Source organism: Geotrypetes seraphini, chromosome 6, assembly GCF_902459505.1.
Source record: "Geotrypetes seraphini chromosome 6, aGeoSer1.1, whole genome shotgun sequence".
In the NCBI taxonomy this organism is placed as follows: Eukaryota; Metazoa; Chordata; class Amphibia; order Gymnophiona; family Dermophiidae; genus Geotrypetes; species Geotrypetes seraphini.
Window position 1 is genome coordinate 218,816,511 of NC_047089.1, and position 25,778 is coordinate 218,842,288.

At 44.9% G+C, this 25,778-nt stretch overlaps 1 protein-coding gene across 2 annotated transcripts in view; it reads right to left on the reverse strand.

Annotated features, from left to right (window-relative positions):
• The window catches only part of GFRA2 (GDNF family receptor alpha 2), a 256,914-nt gene that overhangs the window by 98,631 nt on the left and 132,505 nt on the right, over positions 1-25,778 (reverse strand). For both annotated transcript variants that reach the window (XM_033950513.1, XM_033950512.1), the window contains exon 2: positions 16,495-16,809. In XM_033950513.1, the coding sequence (XP_033806404.1) occupies positions 16,495-16,636 (142 nt within the window). In that variant the 5' untranslated portion in view covers positions 16,637-16,809. The remainder of the gene's footprint in view (positions 1-16,494; positions 16,810-25,778) is intronic.

The following is a 25,778-nucleotide window of genomic DNA, read 5'->3' on the forward strand; positions in this document are numbered from 1 at the left end:
CCAGTGAAGCACCACAGTATAACGTGCACATGAACAGAGCCACACAACGAGAACAGGCACAGAAAGGGAAAGCAATAGAACATCTACAAAGAGAGCATGTGGCACTATGCTAATGTGCACACAGAGTAGCATGCTGCTAAAATGCAGAAAAGAGGGACGTAAGACACTGATATGTGCACATGTGGAGACCTTGAAAGAACATCACAGGGCTATGAAACAAGAACTTTATAGGAAAAGGAGTATATCTAACTGTTCATGACTCTTTCTCGATAGAAAACAACATGAGGTTGCAGAGGTGAAAACTAGGGCTTAATTTCTGGGGAAACAGCCTGGAACTCAGTTCTAGCACTTCTTTTCAGCCTTCAGAGCAGTAGGGATGTTCTGCTCCAGTCCCTTCTTTCCAGGCAGGACAGAGGAAAGGGAATCACTCCCAGTCTTCAAGGGCTGGTAGCAGGTCAGGTTTTCAGGATATTCCTCATGAACACGCAAGAGACCGATTCACACACTCACCACCTCCTTTATATACAAATCATTCTCATGCATATTTATAAGGGATATTCTGAAAACCTGGCTGGGATGGCCATTGAGGACTAGGAGTAAAGGCCAAGGCTCCACTCCCTAATCCAACTCCTCAAGGTTTGCCCCTGCCCTTAGACTGCAAGCGCCTTCTCTCTAGTTCCACGGTGTTGCTTCCTTTTTGTCTACAAATTATAACTCAGCAGCACTCCTGAGTTCAAATCCCCACTCTGGCCTCAAGTAGTTATTTTATATCCCTGTTCCTCAGTTTATACCAGGGGTTCTCAACCCAGTCTTCAGGACACACCTAGTCAGTCAGGATTTCAGGATATCCACAATGAATATGAATAAGATAAATCTGCGTCCAAAGGAGGGAGTGCCTGCAAATTTATCTTATGCACAGATGAATGGTATAAGATATATTGGGAGGTGTCGTGGGGGGGGGGACCCTGCGGTGGGTGGGAGTTGGAATCCCACCTGCTAGAAGTGTAAGGAGGGTTGTTGTGGTCCTGTGGCAGTGGTGACAGCAGAGGCAGGAGGGAATGGGCATCCCTCCTGTCAGGAGTGTCGGCGGGGGCTGTTGGGGCCTGGTAGCAGTGGCGGCAGCAGCAGTAGGAGGGAGTGGGCATCCCTCCAGCTGGGAGTGTTGGGGGAGGCTGTCGGGGCCGGTGGCGGTGACAGCGGCAGGACAGAATGGGCGTCCCTGCTGCCGATCTTGTGTCAGTGTCCTGGGGCGTCCAGGCAGGGGCTGGCAAGGAGGGTTCTCTTCTTTCTGCTGCTCTCCCTGCCTGTTATTCAGCTGAACTAGCAGGACATGGGTCGACCTGCAATCAGTTGACTGCGGAGGGAGAGCAGTTTTGACAGGAGGGAGGAGGTGTGCTTAGTGACAGCTCTTCTGAGCAATCGCTAGGTACAGATTCTCCCACTCTTTACCGGAGATTCTCCACACAAATAGCGTGCATATAATTTGCATGCTATTATGCTGAGAATCAACCATAAAATAAACGTCGCTCCCACTACAACAAGTCGCTGGATTTTTCAAGCGAGTTTTAATAATCTTACTCTGTGTATGCCCCTAGGTCTGGATTGAAAACCCCTGGTTTACACAGCTATATTTGGTCTTTTTGAATAACAGTTTCCTTTTACATTTTCAGAGAACTTCATTCACAAAGATTTTTACCCCATTCTGTTTATATGGAAAGAAAGCTTAATAAATCAAAAGTCCAGAATATACAACTACAGCCAACCATAGCTCAGGCATCCAACCCAAGGGTGAATTAATAGTCTGTTTCTGAAACACTTCTCTTATCTCTTGTACATGAAGTGACTACAGAACTCCATGCCAGTCAGGACCAGTCCTGGTTTTATTCTGGAACTGGAGTCTAGGTTTACAGGATCCTGATAAATTAGGGTGTATCAATTTTGGAGAAGTCATAATTTAAAAAATCACTAGTGGAAAATGGTATAATTTAATGTGGAAAATCAATAACTAGCTTTAAATTTTGTGTAAAATGTTATTTACCTACCTGAAATTTCTAGGAAATTATGCAAAAATACATAAATTACTGAATATGTTTAAGTGCTCTGATAATAGTTTTTATGTGTTTGCATTACATATTAAAGCCTTTTATGCCTCAGTTATCAGTCTACCTTAATTCCCCTCCCTCTATTATAAAAACGTGAAAGCGTTTCTTAGCGCAGGCTGGCACGCTGAATGCTCTGCGCTGCTCCCAACACTCCTAGAATTCCAAAGAGTGTTGGGAGCAGCACAGAGCATTCAGCGCGCCAGCCTGCATTAAAAACCACTTTCGCAGTTTTGTAAACGGGGGGGGGGGGGTGCGGGGAGTTATTTACCCATGTTAACACTAACACATTAATTTCATTTTCTCGTTCACGGGTTTTCAACATAGCGTTCACATAGCAATAATCTAATACTGAAAATTTCCAAAAAGAAAACCAAGGCTGCCCGTTTGGACTCGTTTACATAATTTGGTTGGATCAGACAGATAAACTACCTGTAACTGAACCTCCACTTGTCAGGGATCTCATTAGATAAGGGTTGTGTTTGAGAGACATCAATGGATCAAGACAGATGAAATTACAGCACTGATGAACTTGGTCAATGGCCTGACAACTGGATTACTTGCGCAGTGGTACAAAGCAAATCCAAAATACAGGAAAGTTGAAATCCATGAGGGAACAAGCCAGCAATGTTTCTGTGGGCAGAGCAAAATCGGAAGAGAAAAGATAGATTTATGGGGAAACTCAGCACAGTGAAGGACATACATAACTGCAAGTGTGACATAAAGAGTCCTACTGATGTGGGATGCAATTATGTCTGTTTCAGAAGACTACACATACTTTGGGACTGCAGCAGAGAAAAGATGATTCCTGTGATTGAGTTAGCCTTTATAAAAGGTCAAAGAGAGAAATCTGGGAGTGTTGGACCTCATCAGATTGGACCAGCCGACCTCTCTGAGAACAGAAGACGAGAACTACAGAAGGAAAGGCAGGTGAAAAGGAAGAAGGACGAAGAAAAGCGGAGGATGAGGAGTTAAAAAAAAAGAACAGCAGAAGAGCAAAAGACGATGGAGAGATCAGTGCTTGAAGCGGAACAGGGAGATTTGCATGACATGGAAACCCCAATGGAGGAAGCTCCTGTTGTCTAGAGAAAGCAAAGAAGAGGCCAGAATATAATACTGAGGATTTAACTAGGATTACAACGTCCGGATTTCCCCGGCACTTTCTCCAGGTTTTGAAAACCTTTCCTCCACATCACGTCAGGCTGGAGGGAATCCGCGCACGCTAGGATGTCTTGCTCGATGAGACCAGGCAGTGGGGGGGGGGGGGGCATGACAGGGCGGAACTGGGTGGGCCTGGTCTTGGGATCTGGATTTTCCAAATGGAAAATCTTGTAACCCTAGATTTAACCAACATAGCCCTTGCCGGTTTAAGACATAACTGGCCTGAGAGGAATAGCAGAGATTGTTACTGCTGCCGGGATTGATACAGGGTTCATCACTCACTTTGATACTGCTTTGATGATTGATCATAACAAGGTGAAGAGGGCTCAGGTGAGAATCATGAAAAAACTGGATGTACAGTGTGAGGAGGAAGTGCAGTAGAATGGCATCACTTGCATTTTCTTTAATGGTCGCTGTGATGAAAGCAGGGTCATGTGAAAGGTAAAAGAGAATGGCAACATGCATCCAGGTGTGGTGAAAGAGGACCATCGCACAGTTTGTATGGAGCCAGGAGGCAGATATCTGTGGCATTTGGTTCCTGCAAAAGCAAAAAAAGCCAAGACTCGTGCGGAAATAATTGCTGACAATTTGGTTGCATGGCTGAGAGAAAGAGGAACAGACAAAAACTCTTCAAGCTATTGGAGGTGATTCCTGGTAATGAAACACTGGTTGAGAGAGCGGAGTGATGCATTATGTTGAGGAGAAGCAACAAAGGAAGCCAGTGTGAGGGTGGATTATCTGTAATCTGCACCACAGGCGAACTACCATTCAGGCACTTGGTGACTGCGTTAGATGGCAAGACATTAAGCAGGTCCCGCTAGGAAAATGCTGGATTCTGCTACTGAACTGGAAATAAATCCTGATTTGACTAGAACAGGTATCTTGCCAAAGGATCTGGCTCTGTTGGAAATAGGATTTGTGTCACATAGCAGATGGCTCACAGCTCTAAGATTCATGAGAATGTGGATTTCCAAGCATAACCTGAAAGGTAAGAATCTGAAAAGCGAGAATGATTGTAGAGTTTTGTGTTGGGGCTTACATGATAAACGGATTCAATATAAAAAATAAATTGGGCACAAGGTGTCAGGCATTCCCTCTTCCAGCCGCAACTACTAAAAGTCAACAACAACACACTCCTAATTTGCCAAACAAATCCTAAACTAGAAAAAACAAGGAAGGCAACCAAGTCACATCAAGGTCTGTGAGGGGGAAGCTCAAAGTGCCTAACTTGGCTCACAACTTGCAAACCAAATATAGTGTAATATGTCAAAGAACATGTCACATTATATGATGTTATAGGGCGCTCTCAGTGTGAACCCTCAGTGATAGGAGCACAGCTCCGACACTTCACTTCTGGGCCAAGGCCATAAGCCTCCACCCGCACACCATCATCGAGCGCCCTGTGTGTGCAGAAATCAAACCAATCAACAATCAAAGTGAGTAAATGAAACTCAACACAAGCAACCTGAGCGACCCCCACACAAACCCTGCCAGCCAAACCCCCTCAAAAAACTCACGCAAAATCACAAACAAAGTCAAAAACCATACCAAAAAGTGAAAAACATGTCCAAAAGAAACAATACTTATCCAAAACTGTCACACAAACGGAAAAACCGCGCCAGGAGGAGAGGTTCAACCGCGCTGGTTTCGGGAGGAGCCCTTCTTCAGGAACCTGGCCTCCAACAGAACACAAGCGGAGAGGAAGGCTGGAGGGCGGTAAAAGAACAGTGTGAGGAGGCAAGGAAGATAGTCATGCCTACAATGAGAAGGTCAGCTTGGTATGGTTACAGTGAGTCTGTTCTGCAAACTATGTTGTGTAGTGAAGAGGAACAGGAGAGAAGAGATGCATTGGAGAAGATATTGAAGGTCAGAGGTGAAGGAGATGAGAAGACACAGCAGGGTGAGACCCAGGAAATCACCATCCATCAACACTGAGGAAACTACACTAACCCAGAGTCTCTGAGCCTTCTCTTACCTGTACCATGACAACAGCAGAGATCAAGGCAATTCTGAGGAAGCCCTTGGTGGTTCTAGACTGGCCATTACAGGCCCAGTCCGTAGAAAGGTGTGTAAAAATGACAACTGAGGCTGCTGGTCATGTGTACAATCAGGAGAGGAGGAAACATTATATTGGGAGTCAGATGGTCAGCAAAGAGCTCATGAGCCAAAACAGAAGCAAACAAGATATGGCTTCTTTGCTGGATTTTGTTAAATAATATTAAATTAGCTGAATAAGTGACATTTTAAAGATAATTATGTGGCTAAAGATGTAGTTCAGACTATTTTTGTATTCAAATACTGTATTACTTAATTTCTATATATTTCATCTGTGATTTGGTAGGAAAGACTTATTTTAAGCAGTTTCTGGAGATAGCTGTAGATTCAGAACGTAAAATTTGCAAATTAATAAATACATTTTTTTTTTTTTTAACTGCATCATTTTGTCATTAGTGGTTTGTAAAGTTAAAAAAAATAAAAATCTACCTCTACAATTGACAGACCCTACTGACAAAAAGATGTCCTAATAGGGTTGCTCCTCGATCCTGCATCACCCTCCCCTCTTTCCCTTATGCCTCTCTCAAGGGGTTGCCAGCAGCAGCAACAACTCTCACATACTGCCTGCAGCTGACTGGAAATCTCCCCTCTTCCACATCCCGCCCACCTCTGATGTAATTTCCTGATGCAGCAGAGGGGAAGTTTCCGGGTCAGCGGCAGGTAGCGTGTGAGAGTCACTGCCTCTGGTGACCCCTTGAGAAACTTGTGAAAGTAGACGGGGTGGGGGGTGAACTTTACCTTTGGCCGATGGTGCAGGGGGATGGCCCTTTAAGATTGATTGCCCTGGGTCCGGCTTTGTCTCCTGATGGCCCTGCTGGGAAGGAGGACCCATGACAGCAGAAGAACAGCACCTTTATGCTAATTTTCAAGTGGCAATCAGTCAGGCTCTCTTGTCCACTATCTGGTTTGTCTGAAAGGGGTTGCAGCTGGCCAGCGAAATGCTAGAATTGAAAGATGTATCCAGTGCCCAGGTGACAGTAATGCAGTGAGGTCTGCAGAGGCAGCACAGAAAGTATCAGCTATGCAGGAAAGCAGTGATAATAAGAAAGTGAGGCCCACTAATCTAGTCTGGATAGAGCTGGCTTCCTTCTGACACAGCCTTACGCATGAAAGGTCTCCTATTCCTAGGGTTACCATATGGCTCCAGAAAAAGGAGGACGGATTGAGATATCCAGGTTTTACTTCCACTGAAAGCAATGGAAGTAAAACCCGGATGGTTCAATCCGTCCTCCTTTTTCTGGAGCCATATGGTAACTCTAGCGCTGTGTATGTCTAGCAATGCTATAAAAATAAGATTAGTAGTAGTAGTAGTACTCGGTTAGTGATCCTGCCCACAATACTGATGTCAATGTACTAGCCCCTCCCGCTTATCTAGGGATTCTGCCCACACGTGGCCTGTCTTACCAATTCTTGACTTTAGCTTTTCTATTAATGTTAGGGTAGGGTAGGGTTACCATATGGCTCCAGAAAAAAAGGACGGATTGAGAAATCCGGGTTTTACTTCTATTGAAAGCAATGGATATCTCAATCCGTCCTCTTTTGTTTCTGGAGCCATATGGTAACCCTACCTGTTCCTAGCCCCAAGACACTATAGGAAAGGTTTCCTCTACCCAGCCTCTCGTTCTCTTCCTCCTTTCTTTCTCTAGGTCTCTCTTCCTCTGTTGGTTAACAGAAAGGAAGCAAGATCTCAATAGTATAACCCCCTAGAGGCAATCTTTGTATACTTTTAAATTTCCAAGCAGTGCGTTACTACAGCTTACCCCGGTGATAAGATCTAGAGCAGAGCACAGCGCTCTGATATGATTTATTATCCAGTGTGTATTCTTTTATCTCTCACTTTACATAGGGCGAGAATTCATGTTATTCATAACAGCTCAACTTTCTTTCAACCACAGATAACCTACAGCAGACCCAAGACACCTCCAGGGAAATTCATCATCACTTACTAGCTGCACTTTTAGCCCCATGGGCAGCATAGGAAATGTTTAAAAAAATATACAAGTCCATTATTACCATGAGTACTAGTACCTGCCCCAACCCCCCCCCTCCCCCATTACCAGTAATGCCACTACCAGTAGCATCAACATCCCTAAGGGTACTACCATCATTACCAATGTTAGCAACATAAATATTATTAACATCAGTGTGAATACTAATAACCACCACCATTTTATCAATGTAGTACCAAATCTCTAAGGTCACCAAGAGTGTTAGTAAATCTGTAACCACATCATTACTAGTTAACAGCATAAACATCGACATCCCCAATCACCGCCATGACCAATTCTACCACTGTTAATAGCATCAATATCCCTAACAATATCACTACAAGTACTAATACCTCCTCAATACCACTATTACCAGCGTTTACCACCTGTAACATCAACAGCCCTAGCAATATCACTATGATCAGTGGAACCTCCTTCATTACCACCATTAACCATGTTACATAATATAATATATAACAATCAACATTATATACTGCAGGACCATAAAGTTCTATGCGGTTCACAAAAAGTAAGATGTACACTTCCCCCTCCAAGTCCATGGTTTCAGCATCCGCGGATTCGGTTATTCGCGATTTTAAACCAAAAAACCCATTTAATTTTTCAGGTTATTTTAAGCCCCGTAAGCCCCCCCTTAAGCCATACCTGGTGGTCTAGTGGGTTTTCGGGGCAGGAGCGATCTTCCCATGCTCCTGCCCCGTGCAGATCACTCACATGAAATAGCTCGAGAGACAACGGGAGCTCAAGGCAGCCATTTCCTGTGAGCGATCTGCACGGGAAAGATCGCTCCTGCCCCGAAAACCCGCTAGACCACCAGGTAAGGCTTAAGGGGGGGACTTACAGGGCTTAAAATAGCTGGGGGGGAAGCGGGGGTTAGGGACAGAACTGGCCTGAATATTATTTGCGGTTTTTTAATATTCGTGGGCCGGTTCTGCCCCTAACCCCCGCTTCCTCCCCCAGCTATACAGAGGGAGAAGTGTACAATTAGGTTAAAAATTAGTTACCCAAGTATGTAGCAGACAGGACCATGAAATTTAAAATGTACGATTAGGTTAAAAATTAGTTACCCATAATATTTAGAAAACAAGTATGTCTTTAAATGCCTCCTAAATTCCAAGTAAGAATTGGAGGATATGATGAAATGTTCCAAATCCTTGCCCCATAAAACTGGCTGATACGACAAAAAATGTTACCATCAGCAGTATCAACACCCCTAACAGTATCACTACAAATATCAGTAAAGTGTTTACCATCATCATTACAATCAATATTTCTAACAATATTCCTAGCAATATTCATAAGAATATAAGAGCATAAGAATAGCCTCACTGGGTCAGACCAATGGTCCATCAAGCCCAGTAGCCCGTTCCCACGGTGGCCAATCCAGGTCACCAGTACCTGGCCAAAACCCAAGGTGTAGCAATATTCCATTATCTCAGAGTAAGCAAGATTCCGGAACCCCAAATAGTAGCAACATTCCATGCAGAATCCTCAAGGAGTAGCAAAATTCCATGCAGAATTCCCAAATAGTAGCAACATTCCATGCAGAATCCCCAAAGAGTAGCAATATTCCATGCAGAATCCCCAAGGAGTAGCAACATTCCATGTAGAATCCCCAAAGAGTAGCAACATTCCATGCAGAATCCCCAAAGAGAAGCAATATTCCATGCTACCTATCCAGGGCAAGCAGTGGCTTCTCCTCCCCCCCCCCATCTTTCTCAATAACAGACTATGGACTTTTCCTCCAGGAACTTGTCCAAACTTTTCTTAAAACCAGCTACGAGGGAAAGGGGAATGGGATGGAGGGGGAAAAAGGAAATGGGGGGAAGGGGAGGGAGGGGAGGGAGTAGGGAAGGGGAGAGAGGGGGTGATAATGAGGGATTATGGGTTATAATATAAAATGATTGGAGGAATGATAATATTATTTGATAGTATGTATTATATGGAATGAAATTTTTAAATATATGAATTTATTTGTAAGGAATATCTTTATATATTATATGAATGTATTTTTTTGTTCCTTCAACAAAAATGTTTAAATATAAAACCAGCTACGCTATCCGCTCTTACCACATCCTCTAGCAACGCGTTCCAGAGCTTAATTATTCTCTGAGTGATAAAAACTTTCCTCCAATTGGTTTTAAAAGTATTTCCCTGTAATCCTGTACCATCAATATTCCTAGAACCTCCTCGTCACAATCATTACTAGGGTTACCACCAGTAGTATCAACATGCCTAGCGATATCAATACAGGTAGCAGCAGGACCTCATTCACCACCACCATTAGCAATATTACCAACTGCATCGACATCACTAGCACCTTATTCACCACTACCTTACAATCCATCTGTGGTATCAATATCCCTAGCAACATTACTGCTAGTATGTCCTTCACTATCATTACCAGTATGGAGCATTGATTAAAGCTACAGCCTCAGCACCCTGGGGTTGTGGGTTCAAACCCATGCTGCTCCTTGTGATCCTGAGAAAGTCACTTCATCCCCCCATTGCCCCAGGTACATTAGATAGATTGTGAGCCTGCCAGGACAGACAGGAGCAAATGCTTTGAGTATCTGAATAAATCCATGTAAACCATTCTGAGCTCCCTTAGAAGAACAGTATAGAAAACTGAATGAATGAAATGTGAAAAGCTTCAGCCTCTGGTAACCAGAGCTGATAGTGATGTCATAAAGCTTCATTCCATCAATGCCTAAGAACCAGCCTCAGCAGTGATGTCACAATGGCTTGGCTTTCCTTTACTATATTTTGATTTCTAGAGTGGCGCAGTGCTTAAAGCTACAGCCTGAGCACTCTGAGGCTGTGGATTCAAACCTACACTGTTCCTTGTGACTCTGGGCAAATCACTTAATCCCCCCATTGCCCTAGGTACATTAGATAGATTGTGAGCCCGCCGGGACAAACAAGGAAAAATGCTTGAGTACATGAATAAATTCATGTAAACTGTTCTGAGCTCCCCTGGGAGACCATTATAGAAAATTGAATACATAAATACAGTGGTACCTTGGATTACGAGCATAATCCGTTCCAGGAGCATGCTCGTAATCCAAAATGCTCGTTTATCAAAGCGAGTTTCCCCAAAGGAAATAATGGAAACTCGCTTTGATGCGTTCCCCCTCCCACGAGAACCGGCATTGCTCCCCCATAAGGCCCCCCCCTGCGATTCCCCCCCCCTGTCACGATCCGGCACGATTAGGCTTCCCCCCGCCACGATCCGGCACCCCCCGCCACGATTGGGCACCCCCACCACCACAATCCATCACCCCCCTGACGCGATTGGGCACCCTCCGCCGCTTCTTACCCTCATCTGGGCACCGGCTCCGGCATGTCCTGTGCTTGGTGCCGGTGCCCGAAGATCGGCCTCCTCTTCTGCTGGGCCTTGAGCATCTGAGCATGCTCAAGGCCTGCGAGTTCATGTTCAGAAAGTGGCGGGGGGGGGGGGGGGTGCCCAATCGCGGCGGGGGTTGCCGGATTGCAGCGGGGGGGGGGGGTGCCGGATTGTGGGGGGGCGCTCGTAAATCGAGCCATGCTCGGTTTCCGAGGCACCGATTTTGCAAATGTTTTGCTCGTCTTGCAAAACACTCGCAAACCGGTGCACTCGTAAACCGAGGTACCACTGTAGTGTGAAAAGCTTCAGCCTCTGATAACCAGAGCTAGCATTGTGACCTCATAATGCCTCACTCCATCAATGCCTAAGAGCCAACCTCATCAGTGATGTCACAATAGCTTGATTGTCCTAGACTTGGCTCACTTTTACTACATAGAGTAGCATAGTGGTTAAAGCTACAGCCTCAGCACCCTGAGGTTGTGGGTTCAAACCCACAATACTCCTTGTGAACTGGGCAAATCACTTAATCCTCCCATTGCCCCAGGTACATTAGATAGATTGTGAACCCACCGGGACATACAGGGAAAAATGCTTGAGTACCTGAATAAAATCATGTAAAACTGTTCTGACCTCTCCTGAGAGAACGTATAGAAAAATGAATAAATAACATTAGTATCCCAGTAATATCAAGTACTAATACCTCCTTGACCACCACCATTATCAGCGTTACCACAAATAGCATACAAATCTTTAACAGTATCACTAGGAGTACTAGTATTGCCTCGCAGCAGTATAGACATCACTAGCAAAATCACTATGAAGGCAGTATCTCCCTCATTACCATAATTACCGACAAGGCACTAGTACCTTCTTTGTCACCTCACCATTGCTAACATGTTACTATAATGCTATGTACGGAACTATAAGCGCCATCAGAAATATCGGTGTATCAATATAATAACCGCCATTATCATCGCAATTATTAATATCACTATCGAAACCATCACCAGTTCTGTAATAAAATTTGCGTTGACATTGGCAATGCAAGAATATAGAAAGACATAAATGGTGAGAATAGGGTCCTGGTGGTTCCTAAATTAATTGGGATAGATCAGGGGTAGGGAACTCCGGTCCTCGAGAGCCGTATTCCAGTCGGGTTTTCAGGATTTCCGCAATGACTATGCATTGAAAGCAGTGCCTGCACATAGATCTCATGCATATTCATTGGGGGAATCCTGAAAACCCGACTGGAATACGGCTCTCGAGGACCGGAGTTCCCTACCCCTGGGATAGATGCACAGCAGACACAAGTAGGCCTTTCTCGGATGCTCCGATAAATGGAAATGAAATGAGAAAGCAAAACTATGGAGGTCAGAGAACAGATCATGACCAGAGGAAGTAGGAGGAGCCATACGAATATGTGAGAAAGAGACAATGAGAGAAGATGAATTTATGGAAGAAAGAAAGAGTAGAGGGAGTAAAGGTACAGCATTGAAGAAAAAGAAGAGACTTTGAAAGGATAGGAAGGGAAGAGTTGGCATATGATACCTTAGACATAAGCAAACCAATTGAGCTCATGCACAAAAGAGATTCGCAGCCTGAGGTCGTCTCTCTGAGATTCTCACTCTTCCATACTACTAATGAGCTGTTGGCAAATCTTGTTCACACCCTCTATCTGCCCATGATCCAGCCGCTTCTCGTCTCGAGCTGATGTCCAGCACTGCAATCATTCTCATCCCGTGGGAAAGAGAAGGGTCAGTTTAGATGGAGCTGAACAAATAAATAAAGAGCATATTTCTCTGTTCATGCCCTCCCTTCACCTCCAATTCATTTCTGCTTAACGTGTAGGATTTCATGAATAACAATAAGCTATTTAGCATGAACACAGGCAACAACTGAGCTGTCAATATCGGCACCTCTGCATAGCAATCAGGATACACCTAGCAAGGAAAGCAGAACCCCTGTGCGAAGGCACTACATGCAACCCTATGACAGAGGTGGCAGATCCAACCCCACTATGAGAGACACTGCATATTACCCTGCTGAAAGGCACTGCACGCACCCTTGTGACAGAGATACCAGATAACAACCACACTGTGGAAATCACTGCAAATAACCCTGCTACAAGACACTGGATACAGCCCTACTGCATGTGGCCCCAGTGTGAGAGGCACTGCACACGCACCCTTATGACAAAGATACCAGATAACAACCACACTGTAGAAATCACTTCATATTACCTTGCTGAGAGGCACTGGATACAGCCCTACTGCACGTGGCTCTAGTGTGAGAGGCACTGCCCACACCTTTGTGACAGAGATACCAGATAACAACCACACTGTAAAAATCACTTCATATTCCCTTGCTGAGAGGCACTGGATACAGCCCTACTGCACGTGGCTCTAATGTGAGAGGCACTGCCCACATCCTTGTGACAGAGATACCAGATAACAACCACATTGTAGAAATCACTGCATATTACCTTGCTGAGAGGCACTGGATAGTGGATATAGCCCTACTGCACATGGCCCCAGTGTAAGAGGCACTGCACGCACCCTTATGACAAAAATACCAGACAACAACCACACTATAGAAATCACTGCATATTACCTTGCTGAGAGGCACTGGATAGTGGATACAGCCCTACTGCACATGACCCCAGTGTGAGAGGCACTGCACGCGCACCCTTATGACAAAGATACCAGATAACCACACTGTAGAAATCACTGCATATTACCTTGCTGAGAGGCACTGGATACAGCCCTACTGCACGTGGCTCTAGTGTGAGAGGCACTGCCCGCACCCTTGTGACAGAGATACCAGATAACAACCACACTGTAGAAATCACTTCATATTACCTTGCTGAGAGGCACTGGATACAGCCCTACTGCACGTGGCTCTAGTGTGAGAGGCACTGCCCACATCCCTGTGACAGAGATACCAGATAACAACCACATTGTAGAAATCACTGCATATTACCTTGCTGAGAGGCACTGGATAGTGGATACAGCCCTACTGCACATGGCCCCAGTGTAAGAGACACTGCACGCACCCTTATGACAAAAATACCAGACAACAACCACACTATAGAAATCACTGCATATTACCTTGCTGAGAGGCACTGGATAGTGGATACAGCCCTACTGCACATGACCCCAGAGTGAGAGGCACTGCACGCGCACCCTTATGACAAAGATACCAGATAACCACACTGTAGAAATCACTGCATATTACCTTGCTGAGAGGCACTGGATACAGCCCTACTGCACGTGGCTCTAGTGTGAGAGGCACTGCCCGCACCCTTGTGACAGAGATACCAGATAACAATTACACTGTGTAAATCACTGCCTACTACCCTGCTGAGGGGCATAGCCCTACTGCACACAACTCTAATGTGTAAAGCATTGCACTCAGCCCCAGTAGAAGGATCAATACACACTGCCTTATTATGAGGGGTACTGCATAGCGTTTACCAGACATCCTGGATTTACCCAGACATGTCCTCGTTTTAGAGGACATGTCCAGGCGTCTGGACAGCTTTTCACTTTTCCGGGTTTTGAAAAGCTTGCACCTCAGGACCGTGTCGGGAGTGCATCCACGCAAACGTTGATGCAACACGGTGATGTGACATCATCATGTTGCATCCATGCATGTGCAGATGCCATACTGACAGGGTCCCGAGGACGAGAACAGGTTGAGGGGCTGGGGGAGGTAAAGCTGGGGGGCGGGACAGGGCGTGACTTGGGCATCAAGGGGCAGGGCTAGGTGGAACTGGGTGGGTCTGGGGGCAGGGCTATGGGTCCAGATTTTACAGGAGTAAAATCTGGCAACCTTAGTACTGCACACAACCCTATGACAGAGATACCAGATACAACCACACTATGAAAGACACTGCTAGCCTCCCTATGATTTGTGAGACTGGCCCCCTGATAGCATCTGCACTTAACCACTTCTCTTGTGTCTGCTGGATGGGCGTGTCTGATGGGACCAGCTGTGCCCCTTGATGAATTCCCCCCCTAATTGCTCCAGCATTAACCCTGCATTATCCAGTTAGCGCAGGTTAATCAGAACACATTCCCCACCCGTGACATGCCCTTCCAAAAATATTTTGAAAAAAAACTAACACACAGCTGTGTGTGGAAAAGGGAAAATAGCCACAAAATGCTTTATCACATACACTGAGGAGCAGGGGTGTCAAAGTCCCTCCTCGAGGGCTGCAATCCAGTTGGGTTTTCAGGATTTCCCCAATGAATATGCATGAGATCTATTAGCATACAATTAAAGCAGTGCATGCAAATAGATCTCATGCATATTCATTGGGGAAATCCTGAAAACCCGACTGGATTGCGGCCCTCGAGGAGGGACTTTGACACCCTTGCCGTAGATGTAGGCAAAGTTTAAAAAAAAAAAAAAATTAAAGGGACCTAGCCACAGAAATTTGCCCTATACGTGGTTAAAGCAGACTTGAATGTACTTAAATTAGAGATAGAAAGGGATATCAAAACCTGAAGACAAAATGAGAGTCTCGTAGCAGGACTGCGCTTCCTCCTACTGGCATCAATAAAGTCACAAGCAAAACAAGAAGATCACCAAACAGACTTCCATAGTGGAGATAAAAAGAGTGCACACGCAAACACAAAAACAAAAACGGTGGAAACGATGATCTTGATTCCAAGTTTTATTCCAAGTTCTTCGTCAAATTAATTTGTATATTAGGTGCAGTAGTATGTCATCTCAAATAATACACACAATCTCTTTCTGTGTAATATTTGAGATGACATTCTACTGCACTTATTGTGCAATTAATTTGATGAAGAACTTGGAATAAAACTTGGAATCAAGATCATCGTTTCCACAGTTTTTCTTTTTGTGTTATCCATGAAGTCATAATCATGCTTCTTTATTAACGAGTTTGAAGAGGCATCAGAAGGGAAAAGAGCATTTTAAGAAACCTTAGTTTTATGCACTGGGAGGGGCCAAAGGCCCCGAATGGCTCAAAATCACCGTTTTGAATCAATCAGGGCCTTCGTCCCCTCTCACTACATCCCAAGATGCATTTGGAGGGGGAAGCCCCATCATTTGTAGCATGCGACTCGGCTCAGCTGCTGGGGATTCCTCTGCCGCGATCAGACAAGGTAGTTGGTGGGTATGTCTACAAGATTTGCTTTTGTGTGTTTTTCACATGGACGTTTTTATTTTTGAAAATGGGCAAGAAAGGTAGATGTCCTAAGGAACAAAACTTATACCTAGCTCATTTTCAAAAATAAAAGATAGACGTTTGGCAGCTTTGAAAATGGACATTTTTCCTACAGGGTGTGTGGTCATCTTACACAAAACGTCCAACCTCAGACTTAAGCACACTTTCGATTATGCCCCTCCACTTATGCTGGTGTTAGATCCCTAGTATGTGTCGTTAGGATACAAACTAGTATTGCAAAACTTGTATTGTAACTATGGCAAATTGTAACCTGTTAACTGCATATTATGTATGTTTAACCAGTAATCCGTTCTGAGCTCTTTGGAGACAACAGGATAGAAAAAAATTACTTAAATAAATAAATAATGTTTTCCCTTTGCCGAGGTGACTCATGAAATTTGCTGAGTCAACTATGATCTGGTCTCCAGAATAACTCAAATTTTCATACGTCCCTTGTGTAGACATTGCTAGACTTAACCTGGTAAATTTGGTAAACAGCCATGACAGTGACTGATTAGCATAAAACATTGTGCTTATCATTAGCAATGAAACCCTATGTACTCCTCCTTAGTGACATCTGACAATGAGCCCTTCCCTACCCCTACCCCCAATTTTCTGGCATCCTTTTACCTTCAGTCATTCCAAGATGAATACTCCAGTAGATCTGAAGACACAGGAGCTCTTTCTTCATGCCCCGTTTGCACCGGCAGTCGTACAGGGGGCTTTCCTGCAGCACCTCCAGCGCTGCCTGGCATTCCTTGTTGGTAAGCATGGTGTTCCTGTCCCGGCCAACCAAGCACTGGCGCAGGGTACGATAACGGGAAATGCAGTTGGATTCTGCAATACACAGTTCATTGGCTCGCACACAGTCCACTGGGGTGCGCCATCCTTGAGAGCTGGTGGCTGTCTGAGAAGAGAGGCTAGCCCAGGAATGTAGGACCTCATCTGGACAACAACAACAAAAATATAAACATAAAAAGTGAACAGTGATAGTGCAGGAATCTAGCAGTCACACCTCTCACTGACTGTAGAGGCAAAACTGCCAAGTTACCCAGTTCTAGGAGGGAGATTTTGAGCCAGTCCTAGATTTATGACAACTCCACCTTGATTAGGAGCAAAGATTACTAATCCAGCACTGTTTTGTGATGTGAGTACAAATCCAGGACTGGACAAAATCTCTCCCTCCTGGAACTGGGTAACTTGGCAGCTCTGTAAAGGAGAGATGAACAGAGATGTCAAGTTACCCAGTTCCATGCTGGAGATTTCCACACACCTTTCTGACCACCCCATAAAACCATAAGAATTGCCATACTGGGACAAACTGAAGGTCCATCAAGCCTAGCATCCTGTTTCTAACAGTGGCCAACCCAGGTCCCAAATACCTAGCTAGATCCCAAGTAATAAAACAGATTTTATGCTGCTTATCCTAGGAATAAGCTGTGGATTTCCCCAAGCCATCTCAATAATGGCCTAAGGACTCCTCTTTTAGACAATTAGCCAAACCTTTTTTAAACCCTGCTAAGCTAACTGCTTTCACCTTATTCTCTGGCATCAATTTCCAGATTTAAATTACACGTTGTGTGAAGAAATATTCTTTCCAGTCTGTTTTAAATCTACTATTTAATAGCTTCATCGTATGCCCATTATGGAGCCTGCAGCACTGATTTCAATGGGAAGAATCAGATAATACAAACCCCACACCACTTTGGGATATAAGTTCAAAAACAGGAGAGGCCAATAAGACTCCAGCCTGGAACAGGGCAACTTGGAATTTCTGTTGTTGGGTGCCATTGACTCGTCCTAGCAACTTAATGAATCACAGACCTAAAAAGAAATTGGTTTTGTGACAGTCCAGTAAGGTCCTCCAGCAGCAGCATCCCCATGACATCTCTAGAGGAACACAGCCATAAAAATATCACTCAAAGTTATGGTTACCAGATGTCCCTGATTTTCAGGGACTGCCCCTGATTTCAGACCTCTGCTAAAATGATACAAATTTTGAAAATTCAGTGCACAGTATTTTAAATTATATAGTCAGTATTCTTTAAAAAAATGCCAGCCACAGCGTTTAAATTAAATCTGGATATTTATCACCATGTTCAGACAGTAGCCCACACTGAGGGGCAAATTCTATAAATGGCGTCATGATTTTAGGCGGCCTACCGCAGAACGTGACTTGGGGGTGATCATTAGCGAAGACATGAAGACTGCCAATCAAGTGGAGAAAGCTTCATCCAGGGCTAGACAAATCATGGGCTGTATCCGTAGAAGTTTCGTCAGCTCAAGGTCATAATGCCGTTGTACAGATCCATGGTGAGACCCCCATCTGGAATACTGTGTACAATTCTGGAGGCCGCATTATCAAAAAGATGTGCGGAGAGTTGAGTCGGTTCAGCGAATGGCTACCAGGATGGTCTCAGGTCTCAAGGATCTCCCGTATGAGGAACAACTGGGTAAGTTGTAGCTGTACTCACTCGAGGAACGCAGAGAGAGGGGAGACATGATCGAGATGTTCAAATATGTCACAGGCCATATCGAGGAGGAAGAGGATCTCTTTTTCCTTAAATGACCCAAGGCAACTAGAGGGCATCCGTTGAAAAGCAGGGGTGGGAAATTTCATGGCGACACCAGAAAATATTTCTGGTGGTTGACCGCTGGAAAGGGTGGTTGACCGCTGGAATAATCTTCCACAACAGGTAATTGAGACAAGCAGCGTGCCAGATTTATAAAAAAGATGGGATTGGCATGTGGGATCTCTTCATGGAGGTAGTTAGGGGGTGGGCCATTAGTGTGGGCAGACTAGATGGGCCGTGGCCCTTTTCTGCCGTCATGTTCTATGTTTCTATGTTACCGCCCTCTACCTGTCAATTGGGACACTTTTTTTTTTTTTTTAAATCTCGTGGCAGGCCGCCTACATTGTAGGTGCCTCGGCAAGCCTAAGGAGGCACATAGAGCCGCCTATGCTCACCTAAGGCTAGGCGTGGTTTTGCCCGTAAGTGGCTTACGCACTCCTAGGCGCCTCCCTAGCCCCACCTACATTTCAAGTAGACACAGCTGCTGAACTGATCACGGCAAAGGAATCTCCCTGCCGTGATCAGTTTAGCGGCCATGGCAGGGAACCCGTACCCCCCACGAAGACAGTGAGCAGCTCAGCAGCAATGCTATTCTCTAACCGGCGCCTGTAAAATGGGTGCCAGTTAGAGAGTCATGGTGGTTAGGCAGCTTAGGCCACCTGTGTGCGATTCTCAAAAGCCTCTTAGGCGGCTTCTGAGACAGGGGGCCCTTTACGGAATCTGGGCCTGATTATCCAGATTCTGAGATGACTGGTTGCTTCTATCCAGACAACAAACTGGATAAAATTTGGACAAGTTAAAGACTGTCCTAACCCAAATGTTTCTCGCAGCACATTATAATTGAAATTATAAAATTGCAAAACCAACAAAAAATTAAGAGGTCCTTTTATTAAGGTGCGCTAACCGATGTAGAGTGCTAAGACATCTATTATATTCCTATGGACATCGCAGCATTTAGCGCGCACTTTAATAAAAGGACCCCTAAATCTGAGTTATTTATTTAAAGTTTTTTAAGCTATGTATGGGTAATGGTAACAACGGTGAAACAAGAATAGAATTGTTTTATCAATGCAACGGATGTGCTTGTTTTTGAATGCAAATTAACTCAAACCACGGCTCGATAGTCGACGAGCAAACGCGCATTTCATCATCCATCGTCTGCAGTCGTTCTCTTTTGTTTTCCAATTTCATTTCTGTCAGAGTTGAAAATCCAAGTTCACAACGATAAGAAGATCCAAATGGTAACAAAGCCTTGATTGCTTTGTTGCTCAAGTTAGGAGAACTGCGGCATAAAAAATAAACTAAAACTAAAATTACTTGGCGTTAGTTTTCAAGGACCAATTAAGTCCAAGAATGGTGCTTGTCTGGGCGTTTGCATCCTTACAGACACACACACACACGCTCATAACGTTGACAGACTCTTGTGTAAGCAACGTACATGTCTTATGGGGTAAAGACCTAGATCAACTGCTTTCGCCCACTACCTACGAGGAATTTAGGAAGCGCCTAAAAACACACCTGTTCCTGAAATACCTAAACAACTGACCTGCTCTTCCCTCTCTCCTCAATAACGGTCCTCCCGACCTCTTACCCTTTTCCTCTCTCCCCTCTTAAGTCCACATAGAACTTTTGGTTCTGTGATATATACAAACTAGTCTTTAAGCCCGTTACATTAACAGGTGCTAGAAAGCAGCCCCTTTTCCCTCTCCCCCTCCAGTTCCTCCCTGACTCTCTCTCCATTAACGGATGCTAGAATAGATGTCTGTATGTCTGTTTTTTGTTTTAATTTGTCTCTCTCCTTGGACGCTCTCTGTCTGTGTCATTCTTTCTGTCTGTCCCTGGCTCCCTGTCTGTCTATCTTTATTTCTAACTCTATGCTCTTCCCTCAATCCTGCATGTGACCTTTTTTCTTTCTCCTCTCCACTTCCTTCCAACGTCTGCTTCCCCTGTCCCCCACACTTCCATTCAGTATCTGTCTCCCTCTCTCTACCCATTCCATCTACTATTCACTCTCTGTCTTGCCCCTTCCATTCACTGCCCTCTCTTCTCTTTCCATCCATTGTCTGTTCTCTCTCTATCTGTTCCATATGGCATCTCCTCCTTCCTTTCCCCCTTCCTTTTCCCTTGGTCTGGCATACCTTCCTCCTTCCCTCCATGCCCTGCCATGTCTTCTTCCCTCCAAGCCATTCTCTCCCCCTCTGCTCCCTTTCCTCTTGGCAGCAGCAGCAGCATTCACAATTAATTGCTGTTGCCGGCTTCAGGTATTCCTCTCTGGCGGGTTCTGTCTTCATGAAAACAGGAAGTAGGCAGGATCCGCCAGAGAAGAAGGCCTGAAGCCGGTAACAGCAGCAAATTGTAAACGCTACTGCTGCCTGAATCACCCGAGGTAGATCGCTTCTCTCCCCTCCCAGCCCAACACTCGGTATCTCTCTTATGTCTCCCTTCCAGCAAGATGACCTTAATAAACCTCCAACAGTGGACAAACTGCCGGCGCCACCATTGTGAAACCACCACCGCAACCGCCACTCTCCTGCCGGTCCTCTAGGCGCAAGTAATAGGGCTCCGACAAACAGCCAAATACAGCCGCCCTGAACCTACCCGGAGACTTTCTGCGCGGGGGGAACTGCCGCCGGCATCGCCGCTATCACCACCCCCCCTGAGCCGCCACTACTGCTGCATCCGTTGCTGCCCCGCTCCCCACGCTGCGCACCCAGGCCGGGGAGGAGACGGTGGCGGCAACGGCAACAACAGTGGATTCCGGGAGCAGCGGCTGCCTTCCCCGCCTCCCTCGGCGGCCGACTGCCGAAATTGAGGAGCCGTCACCACGAAAAACTTTGAGCGGCCGTTGTAACACTGGTAACAGGAGAGCAGGATGTCCAGCCTGGGGTCCGCGCATGCGCATTCCTGCGGCCACGGAACTACTGATCATGGAAGCACACAAATAGGAATGCGCATGCGCGAGTTAGCCTTTTATTATATAGGATTGTTATTATTATCATATTGTAATTTTCGCTGTACTTTCAGAATTGCACATAGAACTCTTGGCTCTGTGACATATATAAATTGTTATTATCGTAATTTTCGCTGTACTTTTTGAATTGCATGGCCTTCTCCTAGCAGGCCCACTTGGAAATTTCTTCCAATCTGTATACCTTATACTCTCGCTCAGCAAACTGTATATCTATAATTCTGCTTCCTAAATGTTTCTGCACTCTGTATTTCCTCTGACTATCTGTATATTGTAACTCGCTGAATGTCCAGCTCTCTTGATTGTAAACCGCCTAGAAGTCGCAAGATTGTGGCAGTATAGAAGAATAAAGTTATTATTATTATTATTCTAGTCTAGTGTATACTTATGAAGGGAATTTTAAAAAATAAAGTAAAATTCTGGAATCTCTCATGGCACACCTGGACCACTGAGAGTACTACCGGATTTACAAAAGTTTAAGAAAGTATTGAAAACTACTTTGTTTGTAGAGGTGTTTAAACAAATGAATATTAATACTTTATGGAGACGTCGACGTTATTGTATGTGGAGGAATTATGGAGATTTACATTTTTATATGTTATCGCATGTATGTCCTAATATTGGGGTCCTTTTTCTAAGGCACGCTAGCCGTTTTAGCGCGCGCTAAACGCTAACACATCCATAGAATATAATGGACGCTTTAGCGTTTAGCATGCGCTAAAACGGCTTGCACGCCTTAGTAAAAGGACCCCACTACGATTGTGTTTTGTAAGCCACTTAGGTGTAAGCGGGTGAGAAATTTTTTTAAATAAATAAATCATTGTTGATTATTAAGTGATATATTTATGGTTATTTGTATGGATATGTTATCACACTTATTATAAGTTTAAAAATGAATAAAGATTTAAAAAAAAACAAAAAAACTCTTCAGGACACACCACTGTGCTGTGGTACACAGTTTGAGAGACACTGGCTTGGAGGGAAAGTGGTTGTTAGCACCCTGCAATAGCGGTTTTTAGCATAGGCTGGCACGCTGAATGCTCTGCGCCACTCCTGACGCTCATAGGAGCATCAGGAGCAGTGCGCCGGCCTATGCTAAAAACCGCTATCACAGTTTCGTAAAAGGGGAGGTTTACGGGGAGAGTTATCCAAATTGACAGTGCATCACCACTGCCGATTAAGACCCCAAACATTGGCTGCCTGTTCATGCCAGAATGTATGTTAAACTTGTGTTAATTTTCAAGATATTACATGGTATGGCTCCTGAATATATACTTTTGTTGATTATTTTTTCAACCCGTAATAATGTTGTAAGGTTGAGAGATTTTCTGGCTTTGCATTGACCATCATTTAAAGGAGCCAGGTTTAAAGAGATTTTTCAGTCTCCTGTGTTCTTTGCAGCAACAAAAATGTGGAATGGCTTACCAGTAGAATTTAGATATTGTAATAATAATGTTTTGGAGAGTTTTAAAAACTTGGCTATTTGACGCTAGACACGACGCTTAGCCCGGAGGAGAGACTTCCGCCCTCTGACCCAGGCATGGGGGAACACCCAGAGCAGTCAATAGAACCGTGAGAAACAGGAAGCTTAGCGGCTGGTGTTGCATCGACAGAGGAGAGTGACCAGAGCTTGAAGAGAGATGCTGGAGGGTCACATGCTGCCATGGGAGCGGATCCCGAGTTTCTCTTGGGACTTGAAGGTGCAGTAGGAGGAGTGGAGAGACAGCACCCAGTAGGCTCCCGGACTGAGAGATTTGACCAGCAGCAGAACGGGGTGAGCTCTCTTTAACTCCTATGATTAAACCTACCCTTGTTACACTAGATTCTATCTGGGATGCAGTGGCTCTTTGGAAAAAGTTTTTTCAGGGAATAAGACATTGGTGGCTATTTCCTTGCAAGATTGTAAAGCATGCACAATCACCCAGGAAGCAAAGAATTTTGAACTGGAGAAAAAAATAGAGGACACTCAACAAGATCTGAGGGAGGTTAAATCTAGTGCCTTGGTGTATGGACAAGGATTAATGGGGCTGAGGAATAAAGTGGAAAAAAATGGGAGGTTGAATTTACGTTTTGTCAACTTTCCCCAATCAAAAAATATTGCCCCCTTGAAATGCTTAAGAAATATCTGATGGAAATACTGGGGGTTCCTAAAGAAATTGTACCTCCTTTCTCCCGTACATATTTTTTGCCAGGGAAAAAAAACGACAGGCTCTGGGACAGGAAGAATTGTTAATGGACAACTTGAAAGTCACACAACTTTTGGAAACATCTTTAGAAGATGAATTAGTAAGAACTATACTTTTAGTGACATTTGCGTCTGATAAAGACTGGGGGCTCCTTTTACAAAACCGCGTTAGTGGTTTAATGCGCGTAATAGCGTGCGCTAATTTTCCAGCTGAGCTAGCCACTACTGCCTCCTCTTGAGCAGGCGGTAGTTTTCCGCCTAGCACGGGGGTTAGCGCGCGCTAAAAAGTTGCATGCAATAAAGCCGCTAACGCGGCTTCGTAAAAGGAGCCCTGGGCGATGAGGCTTTATTTTTGTAATAATGATACGTTGTTTTGGGGTGGGAAAGTATGGGGTTTTCCTGATGTCTGTGTTGATACACAGAAGAGAAAGCAGTTCTCGATTTTATGCCCTCAGGTTTTATCTTTGGGCGCTTATTTCTTTTTACGGTGTGGATAACAAATGCAGTGAAGAAGGCGATAAGTGACAAGAAATCATCGTTCAAAATATGGAAAAAAGACCGAACAAAGGAAAACCATAAGGAGCACAAAGAACACCAAAGGGAGTGCCACCGAGTGGTTAGAAAAGCAAAAAGAGAATACGAAGAGAGACTGGCGGGAGAAGCAAAAAACTTCAAATCATTCTTCAGGTACATTAAGGGGAAACAACCGGCTAGGGAGGAAGTGGGACCCTTAGATGATGGAGACAGAAAGGGAGTGGTAAAAGATAAAAAAGAGATAGCAGACAAGTTAAATGAGTTCTTCACGTCAGTCTTTACGAGGGAAGACACAACCAACATTCCGGAACCTGAGGAGATCGTAAATGGAGACCGAGATGTTAAGCTGGTCAGATTAGAGGTAAGCCAAGAGGATGTATTCAGGCAGATAGACAGGCTAAAGAGCGACAAATCGCCGGGTCCGGACGGCATTCACCCAAGGGTACTCAAGGAACTAAGGAACGAAATAGCAGAGCCACTTCGACAAATATTCAACCTATCCCTAAAAACTGGAGAGATCCCGGAGGACTGGAAAATAGCGAATGTCACGCCCATCTTCAAGAAGGGTTCAAGGGGTGATCCAGGAAACTACAGGCCGGTGAGCTTGACCTCGGTCCCAGGAAAGATGATGGAAGCGCTGGTTAAGGACAGCATCTGTGAACTCATTGAAAACAATGGGCAGCTAGAGTCGAGTCAGCATGGCTTCTGTAAGGGTAGGTCATGCCTTACAAACTTATTGTACTTCTTTGAGGGGGTAAACAGCCAGGTAGATAAAGGGGAATCTATAGACATCATTTACCTTGACTTCCAAAAAGCCTTCGACAAGGTACCACACGAAAGACTGCTTAAGAAGATATGGAACCACGGGGTGCAAGGGGAGGTCCACCAATGGATCAAAAACTGGCTGGCGGACAGGAAGCAGAGGGTTGGAATAAAAGGGCACTACTCAGACTGGAAATGGGTCACGAGTGGGGTTCCGCAGGGGTCAGTGCTGGGACCGCTCCTGTTCAATGTCTACATAAACGACCTAGAGGTGGGAACAAAATGTGAGGTCATTAAATTTGCGGATGACACCAAACTATACAGCAGGGTTAAAACCATGGAAGACTGCGAAGATCTCCAAAAGGATCTAACGACACTGGAAGAGTGGGCCAAAAAGTGGCAAATGAGCTTCAACATAGGGAAATGCAAGGTCATGCATGTGGGGAAAAAAAACCCGATGTTCAGCTACAAAATGGGGGGATCACTACTTGGGGTAAGTAACCTTGAAAGAGACCTGGGAGTGATGGTTGACACAACACTGAAGGCATCAGCGCAGTGCGCCGCAGCCTCGAAGAAAGCAAACAAAATGTTGGGTATCATTAAAAAGGGTATCACCACCAGGTCGAAGGAAGTCATCCTGCCACTATATCGTGCAATGGTGCGGCCACATCTGGAATACTGTGTCCAGTACTGGTCGCCGTACCTCAAAAAGGACATGGCGGTACTTGAGGGAGTCCAGAGAAGAGCAACTAAGCTGATAAAGGGTATGGAGAAGCTCTCATATACTGACAGATTGAAACAGTTAGGACTGTTCTCCCTGGAAAAGCGGAGACTTAGGGGAGACATGATAGAAACCTTCAAGATCCTGAAAGGCATAGAGAAAGTAGACAGG